The sequence below is a fragment of the Glossina fuscipes genome, unplaced genomic scaffold, assembly GCF_014805625.2.
Source record: "Glossina fuscipes isolate IAEA_lab_2018 unplaced genomic scaffold, Yale_Gfus_2 121, whole genome shotgun sequence".
NCBI classification, from domain to species: Eukaryota; Metazoa; Arthropoda; class Insecta; order Diptera; family Glossinidae; genus Glossina; species Glossina fuscipes.
Window position 1 is genome coordinate 9,483,690 of NW_023998464.1, and position 10,260 is coordinate 9,493,949.

A 10,260-nucleotide genomic window follows, 5' to 3' on the forward strand; every position below is an offset into this window, starting at 1 on the left:
TTACTCCGTTGGTGTATTATCTTGAATCCAATCTACGAAATGCGTTACAGAAGTATAAACACTAGGTACGCGTAGGCCACCACAATTATCGGATCCAAAAGACATAATGCCGACCTAAATGATGATAAGCTTTATTTATTTCTTTTATGACGTCTTAAGAACTTCACCTGAGAGAATATTCCGTTCTCTTGTGTGAAAAGCGGTGCTCCACCAAATCCTTGACATACATCTTTACCCTCACCACCCGCACACATCCACTGGCCATCAATGGATCCCGGCGATTCCAAAGCACCTGTATTAGCATAATTTCGCAAACATAAATCCCAACTAGTTAACGGTACGTCCAAGTATGACATTTCAGGTTGTCGCATACTTGACGTAGAAACTTTACCCCAACCAGCTATTGTCGCCCTTTTCCCCACCACCAAATTAGCACGAGTTTTTTGTAAACATATTGGTTGAGTAGCCACTGAAATAAGAAAGCAAAAAATATATGGAACACTTCGAACGGTGCTTTTGATGAACGATAACATCAGCACCTCTTCAATGACAATATATTCCCACAAAAATGAACCGGTCCTTGGAAAGATTTCACATTTATTTGGAATTATGGCAAACTTATGCGATTGTTTATGCCACCCAAATTATTCAGAATATTGATATACTTGAAAAGCATTTCTGTAAATAACGTAACTTAGCGCTAGAGCCCCCTTATAAGTCTCAACAAGTTGCACTTTGTAATAGCAAAAATTTACATAGAAAGTTGGAACATAGCGTATATTAAATTTTTAATTTAAGTAAACAGTACCCCGCATCTGCGGTTTCGAAAATTTTTCCAAATATCGGTGTAAAAGTGTCCGGCCGGCTGTCGCCGAAAATCGAGCGTATCAAAATGGCATTAAAAACGTTATGTCTCATGTGTTCCGAAATAAAGAAGGAATTGACATATTAATGCCATAATTGATCAATGGAATTTTCAACAAAAGAATCTACTAATCGCTTTTAGATAAAAAAAATTAAAAACAAATAGTTCCGGCACGCGCTTTTGTCATTAAATCCATTGTCATTAATCCATAGGTTTTTTACGATTTAATTTAGCTCCCTGTACGGTTTTTTCTGGAAAACGGCAAAAGTTTAGTCAGTAACCTGACATTGCTATATAACGTAAACATTTCCGTTGATTTAAACCTGCAACCAAAAAAGTAAATAAGTGATTTGAACTTTTGATTGAAAGACTCCAATCGTAACAACTGATTGAATTTTAGTTTACAACAACTGTAATGTTAATAACTTTTCAATTTATAATGTTGCAATAATTTTTGGTTCTTCCTTCTTTTTTTTTAGAGTCGATTAAGCGTTTTTGAATTGAAAGGAAATTCCGATAATTTACTTTTCTTTGTGGGTTATGATTAAATTGTTTACGTTAGCACAACGCCCCTAAATGTTTCATAATTGTTATGTATTCTTGGCCATTTAACAACGCTATTACGGGCACTAGGCGAAAATAGAGTATTGCAGCCACTACTGAAGCCACATATGAAATAATTCATACCAATAAACATTTATCTCAATTCTTTAGTAGTTTGTATACATCACCATGTAAGCTTTGTACACATTTCATTCAATTGCTTTACATTACAAGATGTTCATCTAATTGGCCCCGCCAGGCTTAACAAAATAAATAAAAAGCCTGCTTCATTTGTCTGTACGTTTATTCATCAAAAGCCCTATTAATCATGCTCTTGCCAACCATCAATATTTCAAATTTTAACACAATAGCGCATACAAGTCAGTCAACAGAAAATGACTGTTAGCAATAAACAGTTCTTATGACTTAATACTATACTTTAGAGGCGATAACGCATACTAATTTAATCATTGTGCTTGCAACAAAGACAAAATATGGTGAAATGTAAAAGTTTTAAAATTTTGATATCAAAATGTCAAACATCCAAAAAGTTATTCATTAAATGATAGTTGAAATTTAACGTAACGTAGTTGAAGTTCATTTATATTTTAAATATGTAAAGAAATACTTCGTCTCCAATATACTGCGTAGGGGTACTTTGTCCTAATAAAAGGCAAATGCATACCGAGATTTCAATGCGAACCTCTTAGATATCTGAGGCCCCGTTTGGCGGGCCAGTACTGAAGTCGATCTTAATAAAAAATGAAAGCTTTAACAAATGACACCGAACGATATTTAATATTTAATAGATGTCTAAAACCTTCTAGTAAACTTCTTTTCTGCAATATATTTAATTGCGCCTCCAAACTTGGCGTATGGTTATGTTAAGTTTGTGAGATCACCTTTTATTTTACCAAATGAATCAGAATCATTGTCTAAATCAGTTAAGAGTCTCTACGCCTTTTTCTGTTGGCGATCATCTCATACATATTTTTGTACTAAACATTTATGGCACACTCTTGTGACTAAATTCAGTATATTGATATGAACGAAATGAATTGGGTCGGCTAATGGATTGATTCGAACCGTCGTTCCGATCACCTCCTTTATAATTTTGACGAAGCGGGCTTACGAGGAACACCTTTTAGTATTATGCGACAAAATTCGGTAACCAATAATATTTTAGCGTACTTAGTAAATGTGGAAAACTTGTATGGAGGGGGATTATTTGTTGAGGCCTTTCTACAAATAAAAATTCTTACAAAAATAAGCCTAGATGTAGTAAGATAAAAAAGATTTTTATTATTTTTTAAAATTTTGACTTGTTTTGTTGTTTTTAAACCTAAAATCGTCTCCACGAAGAAAGAGGACAGATATATAGTGGGGACACGAGTTGTAGAAGAAAGGTATATTTGCGTGTGCCGCATCAGTTGCACAGCATTTTTTTAGCATGAATTAACTGTATATTCCAAAGTGAATCAAAGAATCAATAGATCACAAACCGATTTCATTGATTTATTGGATAGCTATTTTTACAGAAGCAGCACAAATTTTTTAATTTGAAGTAAATAATACGCGCGATGTTTACCTTACTTCGTGAGACGTACATCGGACAAATCTAATTGCGGAAATCCTGGACAATTGAATGATAGAAACAAATTAACATATTCGGTGTACATAAAAATCTTGGCAAAAGTGATTAGTTTTTTTAAGTAAAAACCGTTGACGCACAAAACATACAAAATAGATATTAAGTACGAAAACACAACTCTCACGAGAGAGGCAAGGTGCGAAAAAAACTTTTTATGCTTTCGTATGGATAGCGGTTATTATATATACATTATATATATCAAATAAATAAAACTATCACTAAGAAATGCTATGAACAATAATTGATGCAGTTTCAACAAAACTCTTCATATCTCATATTTTTTTCTATTAAAACAAAAAAAATCCTCCTCAATAAACCAAATTTTATTGCAGCTCTAATCTGAAATGTTCTAGCCTTCCCTCTATTATTACTTCTGATTAACATGCTTATTATTCTCGAGCGATGAATCCATTGTTATGGCTACACACAAATAGGGGTCCTTTTCGGCAGAGTCTCAAAAACCGCATATTTGCAAGATGTAAATCGAAAATTACACAACAGATATAGCAATACAGCAATAAAATGGCCACCACTGTTCCTTCATTATATTGTGATATATATGCATTTTTGATCACCAAGAAATGAGTCCGAAGAAATGACCACCAAAACAAGCTAACGCAAAAACTGAAGGCGGTTGATCATGCGACACGTAGGAGATAAGCTGATTGGGTGTTTGAACAACGACGATGACGATTTTCCGCGGCACATTTTCTTCAGATGGTGAATATGTCAACAATCGAAATTGTCGCATCTGTGTGTGGTAAGATTTCATTGTGGAAAACCGCTCCAGATATACGAAAACTAGTGTTTTAGCGTATTTAATCTGAAATTTTTGGATCGGATTAATATATTTTTGTAAGTGCTTCCGATATAATTCTTCTTAGAAAAATAAATTTACTCATGTTTTAGCGCCTATATACCAAAATTAGTACACTAAATTTTCCCAAAGATACGCAGCAAAAATCTTATCTTACTTTGATCACCATGACTGGTAGTTTTGTTTGTGTACGTCTGCATGTAAATCGCCTTAAACCGACCTGAAAGCTATGTCTAGAAAAACACATTTAAATTGTCTTTTACAACACCGGTTAGTTTTTTTTCAAAAGTCAGCTAAATCACAATTACCAAAAATTACCAATTTTCTTCTTTTCCTTAAATAATACGGAGATATTAATTTAATATTCTAAATTGAACGCTAGTTTTCCCTAGTAAAACTTACAAGCGAAAGCCAAATGGAGTAGTAGGAGAATGTAGCTCTTACTTTGTACAATTACCTAAGAAATGATTTCAAATCGATTTAAAAAATGGTTTGTAAAAAGGTGCCATCGTTTCTTATCACAATTAAATATCATATGTCTCCATGTAATTAGCACTAAAGGTTTCGCACAAGGCAAACATAATTCCTCTCTCTTTTATTACCTTTTTATTATTATCAGGCCTTGAAAAAGTAGTGGTAAGTGTGACAAAACATCTAAAAACTTACAAATAATTTAACATTTCTTATTGGGAAATTGTAGTACACGGACAAGCTGTAGTGTGTATAGAAATTGCAGCGTATGTTATAATTAATTATTAAACAAATTTATGTTCTATTTATAATTTTTAGAAACAATCATTTCCGCTGGATCACTCATTAACATATATAAATCAAATTGTAATTGCTTGGTTCACATGAACAACAACAACTCACCTGAATAGTTAAGCGGAGTTTTCAATATTAGCAGAGCAATATCGTGATGATATTGCCCTTGTTTATAATCGGGGTGAACAATAACATGACTGATGGCATGATTTATTGAACGAGGAGCACAAAATCCAGTGCTAGCACAATCAGGATCAGTTGAAGTATCGTATTCACCTACTCTCACTGATGATCTGCCAAAATAAAATTTATCAGAAAGAAACGGAAAAACCAACTGCAGTGGAAATATTTACAGCCTATGGCCTTCCGCTTTCGCCAAAGCGCAATGAGCTGCTGTCAGTATCACACGCCGTGCTATAATAGAGCCTACGCATGGATAAGCGAAACCACCTGTGTTTATGTCTATTGGAAAATGAATATGAAAAAATATAAAAACTTAATAAGTCATTTTAAATAAAGTTACGTTTAAAGCCCACTCTAGCGATGAATGGATATGTACCCAATCCCCGATAAAATTGTCCTTGCACCAACGTCCGGCCGCATATCTGATTTTTTTCCAGCGGATTACTCGGGCAACATACATATGGCACTTCATCCCCGCTAGCCCCACAGAAAAATGACTTGTCGCCATAGTAACACATTTTAGCCACTTCATAAACCATAGTTGTACAATGCTGCAGGGGAGTGCATTCTGTCCCAACAGAACATTCAGTTGTTACATCATAATATCCCCGGTTAGCATAGGAACGTCCTTGTGGTACTGGTTCAACGCGACTTGCACCAGAAATAGTTAGTTTTTCTAAAAATCATAAATATATATAAATAACACATAGATTATATATGGATTACTAGATGTTTGGATTGGATATCGAGCACAAATAAAGGCTTGTTTTTTATCAGAACGTTCATATTAGACTTTAGTTCAATTTTCACAAGAAAATTATTTTACGTAAGAGGGATATGAATGAATGAAGGAATGGTCCGGTCCAACAAATTCGTCTCTGATTAAAGCATATCAAAATATCTAATTTTATGAAAATATCTGAAAGTTTGCAAGCTCTATGTTGAAAACCTGCACTAGACAGGCAGACAGACTCGACAGACATCGACTTAAAAATTGCCTTTAATAAAGTGACTAGACTAATCATCTAGTCTGCCTTTTAAAAAAAGAAGAGCCACTGGTCTAGAACTTCTTTGCATTTATGATTAATTTCCGAAATTTGTAAAACTTAAACAAATTTTCCAATAAATATCGCAGGATCAGAGAAATACGCCAAAAGGTCTTCGGAAAATGTATTCGCCGGATGATAAATAAGGATACTTTGTTCAGCATGTAGTGTTTTGTTCATTACACAAGCAAACTAGCTCGTTTGGTTGTTGGTAAATATAAAAACCCGTCACACTCGAGTGATTGTAATCGCAATCAATGTTCAGATAATCCCTGTTAAATAAATAACAAAAACAAAGTCAAAAATATTCCGCAGACTTCAGTGTGCAGTACAAAATCAAATTCGGTAATGGGATTTAATATCACATCTCCCAAAGTTTCTGGTAGTAGATTGTCAAGTTTGGTTGTATTATACCGAAAATGGATTAAGAAATTAATGTACTTTAGATAATCGTTACATCATCGTGGATATATTTTATTCTTAGACGATATATTTTATTCTTAAAATAAAACGTAATATCTATCTCACAAATGTCGCGTCTTAAACTAGGTACAATAAGTTAGAAAATTGCGTTCGCTATAGAGCGTACTTATGTATACATAAAGTTTTTTTTAAACCAGTGCATGAAAATTGCAAAATATTTCGTTAATTGTGAAACTGTGTACATATTTTCGCAGTGATTCTTCAAGTAAACATAGAAAATACTTTTACCAGCGTATTACCTGGAAGATAATGTTCATGTTAAAGCTCGTGTTTGCAACAGGTAACACTTATTTTCAAATATTATTTGTGAATTTCAACAAAGACTATGTATGCATTCTGCTGTAATTGTCGGTTTTGTCAAGTTGTAACATTTTCACTTGTTTAATGAAATAAAGTATGGCGTAAAAGTGCATGCCTCACATCAACAAAAATTTACTTTCAGTAGATAAATACATACCATTCATAATGTTAAAAAATTACCGAAAAAAGGTATGTTACGTTAATCAATCTTTTGAGATTAGAATCCATAAATTGTTTTTTGCATAGGTGTCATAAGTTGCGCAATATCCTTATAGTAAAGGGTAAGAACACCGTTTACCAACATTATTACCTCTGAAAGGTTTGCAATCGAGCCAGAAAGGCGAAAAGTGCACTGTTGCTTTTTCTTTCATAGTGGGCGTGTTCTTTGAATAGTTTAGATGATTTTCAAATTCTTTTGCAAATTTGTAGCACCGTTGGGTACGAGGGGCAGACAGACAGATGGGCTGACGAACTAACAAACTGATATGCTCCATTGCATTCCATTTGAAATTGGTCAAAAATGTATACACTTAATGGGGTTTTTTTTGATTGAGTAATCAGGGCCGACATTTTCCATTTTAGTACATGTGCTGTAGCATCGCCGATCGAGTATACAGTCAAATTCTGATAGGTATACTTGCTGTTGTTTGTGAGTAGTTATCAAAAAATGGATTTCTTCCCCCTCAACGAAAGAGTTTATATGACAGGGTAGGCTTATTCCTCGATCGATTTTGCCCATTTTCAATGGGTGATGCAAACGGTTTGACAAATTGAATGTACCCTTAGCCTTCGGTGGTCGGTATAAAAAACCCTTTCATATATCGACTTTTACCAGGATCATCTAAAAACTGCTTCAATTGGTCGAGCTGGCACCTTTTCAATTAGTAAGTGCATTACAATTTTTTTGTTTTATGCTTTCCCAAGCACTCAAGATTATATTTTACTTATTTTTCAAGAAGTAATTTTTTCCGCATTATTGAAAAAATTATCTGGGTCGTGTAGCTCGAATTAACTAAATCAAGAAATTATTTAAGTTTATATGCTTTTACAAAATAATAATAAATGAACAATTAAAAAAAATTAATTAATTAATAAAAAATGATTTAAGAAAATCGATTGAAATTAAATAAATAACTGTATTAAATAAATAACCTCCACGCTGCGAACTTACCAAGTGTTCCTTCTTCACAATTAATCGCTTTCATCATGAATGCGATGAAGAGAAAAGTGAAAATTTGTAATAAATTCATTTTATTCGGGTCGAAAAATGCAAAATGTATAGTTTAATATTTGATTTAAAAAATTATGTTTTCATTCAAATCGCTCTGAAAGCGTTAATTGCACACAACTTATTATATTTGAGAGCTAATTTAAAATGCATTAAATCAAATTTGTGTTTTTAACATTGAGTGGACACGCAGTTGTAACATTACGCCGCTATAACAAAATTCTCATTTCAAATTCTTTTTTTCTTATAGTATTTTTGAGTATCACTGCGCACCGTTATAAGTTTAAAATTTCTAAACAGAGAACCCAACCACGTCCGGCACCTTTTAATTCAATATATATACTAATTTCATAATTTAACATTTGATTCAAATGTTCGGTAACCAACTAACAACGGAATTATTCTAAAATTACAAACAAAACAAAATTATAATTTTATTTATTTTTTGATTTGTTAGCAGAGCTCTGGTTGAAAGTTGGTTGAAAAAGAAATGTTTTTACGTTGAATGTTGTAAAAAATTGTTTTCCCTTATTTTGTAAATATATTGCATGCATAAACGGAGATCACCGCGAGAATATGAGAGTTGATCTTAAACACGCAACCACTGAATTAAATCTTTATCTAGTTTCATACGTTTGACTAATCAATATAATACATAACTTTCTTTCTCTCTTAAATATGTTTTCGTTATTTTGCAATGACCAAACCAGTCATAGTACTTACAACCGTGTGCAATAAATAGCAACGAACAGGTTCGCAAAGAGGAAGTGTATTTTTAATCTGAAATGATTTACAAAAAACTCTTTCAAAGAATGATGGATAGTTTAAATAGAATCTTACGGCTCCACCACCACAATAAGGTGAATTGGAATCGTACTGTAAGTGTGGCTGTGTTACTTGATCGATCATGAATACTTTATTGTTTCGCATTGTCATCGCCACATTGCGGTCATTGTTTTAAGAAAACTAGGGGGGAGCCTTTATATCAACTCTCAGTTTGGCAAAGCATACATTTTGGGCACATAAATATAGGGGCAGCAATTACAGATTATGGTTAATTTTAAATTTAATCTGTGACCACTAACTAATTTTAACTTTTTATGGCAATTCCAACATCAGTCAAGAATTTGGCAGATAAAAGCATATACCAGCAGATTTGAACTTCTCCCTGACCAAGAGAGAAGATTCTATGACGTCCTTCAGTGTGTTACAAATGGACGAACAAATATAATATGCCTTCCTTCTTCGGCTGCGACGCGTATACCACTATACATTTGAAGGTAAATAAACCAAAGTAGTTTTCAAACTGATCAGTTTTCATCAATAGAATAGATTTAGACTGGACAGAAGCTTGCTGAAACGTTTATCCAAAACTCAAAATGTACACATGCTGAGATTAAACGGTCTAATTTCTCAAATTGGGTTTTTTTGTAAAAAAAAAATGAATAATTAATTTCCATGCCAACTGTCTCCTGAATAGTTCGAATCCATCTTCATTACACAACATAATATTCGTAATCCTTTTGAATTCAATTTGGTACGTTCGACTTTTGCCAAGTTTAGATTGTTTTATTTTGTCCAACTTTTTTGTTACCAAGAACTTCCTTTGTTAATTATGTCTGCTACAATATATTCTGTCAATATATTCGATCATGTCTTTGTTTCAGGCTATAGCCATAACCTCTCGGAAGTTCTCTTTAGTGTGTCCAAATACCGGTCGCAACAGAAAACCGCAATTAGCGAAGTGAATTTCCGGCCATTAGCGGTTCATAGTAGTTCGAAATCTAATCGTTATTTTACAAATTGTCTAAAAAATAAATCGATACCATACTTGTCCAAAATTGATTAAACATTATCACCTATTTTTTTTCTTTTTCTCTCCGAACAGTAACTAGGAACTGACTTTACCCACCTTCCAATTTTGAGACGATTGTTTAGCTGAAACACTTTACGATGAAGACGCTGCAAACGCTTGTGTCTTTCAATCTATATATTCCAACAAGAAGCTATTCCTTGCTGCTCCGAAGTTACTACGATTGTAATATTCCAAATTATTGTTCTAAATATGAAAGTATGTTCAGCTTATTCGTCCATACGCGTGTTGTATATTATGATTAGTTTATTCCATAGTAACAAATTCGTACTACAGTGCACAGTTAGTAACTAGTGTCGTCATGTAAGAAATATAGTAAGGATTACATTTCCCTATAATTTTATTATTTGTAACGCGATGTTTTCTAGAGTAGTGAACAATAGTAAAAATTGCGAAAAGAATAAATAACAATAACAATTATAACTTCTAGTATGTAGGGTTAGCAAATAAGACTTTCTCTTAACATTATATTCTAAAGAAACCTCTAATTAAACTTCTTCCTTTTT

The 10,260-nt window shown here is 33.1% G+C and overlaps 1 protein-coding gene across 3 annotated transcripts; it reads right to left on the minus strand.

Annotated features, from left to right (window-relative positions):
- Positions 1-8,420, minus strand: LOC119640345 (CLIP domain-containing serine protease 14D). 3 transcript variants are annotated; one of them, XM_038038292.1, is made up of 7 exons: positions 8,382-8,420; positions 7,825-8,090; positions 5,165-5,500; positions 4,995-5,103; positions 4,750-4,934; positions 168-469; positions 1-114 (listed from the first exon to the last, which is right to left on the minus strand). In XM_038038292.1, the coding sequence occupies exons 2-7, from the start codon at positions 7,901-7,903 to the stop codon at positions 1-3; spliced, it is 1,125 nt and encodes a 374-aa protein (XP_037894220.1). In that variant the 5' UTR covers positions 7,904-8,090; positions 8,382-8,420. The 3 variants fall into 3 exon arrangements, with proteins under 3 accessions (XP_037894220.1, XP_037894219.1, XP_037894218.1); XM_038038291.1 differs by lacking the exon at positions 8,382-8,420 and adding an exon at positions 8,204-8,221; XM_038038290.1 differs by lacking the exon at positions 8,382-8,420 and having other exon boundaries at positions 7,825-8,119.
- Between the last annotated feature and the right edge of the window lie 1,840 nt (positions 8,421-10,260).

Coding starts and splice junctions, on each gene's coding strand:
- LOC119640345 (XM_038038292.1), bottom strand. CDS start 7,903: ATGAATTTATTACAAATTTTCACTTTTCTCTTCATCGCATTCATGATG. Junction 5,501..7,824: donor TTGTGAAGAAGGAACACTTG/GTAAGTTCGCAG, acceptor TATGATTTTTAG/AAAAACTAACTATTTCTGGT. Junction 5,104..5,164: donor CGCTAGAGTGGGCTTTAAAC/GTAACTTTATTT, acceptor ATTTTCCAATAG/ACATAAACACAGGTGGTTTC.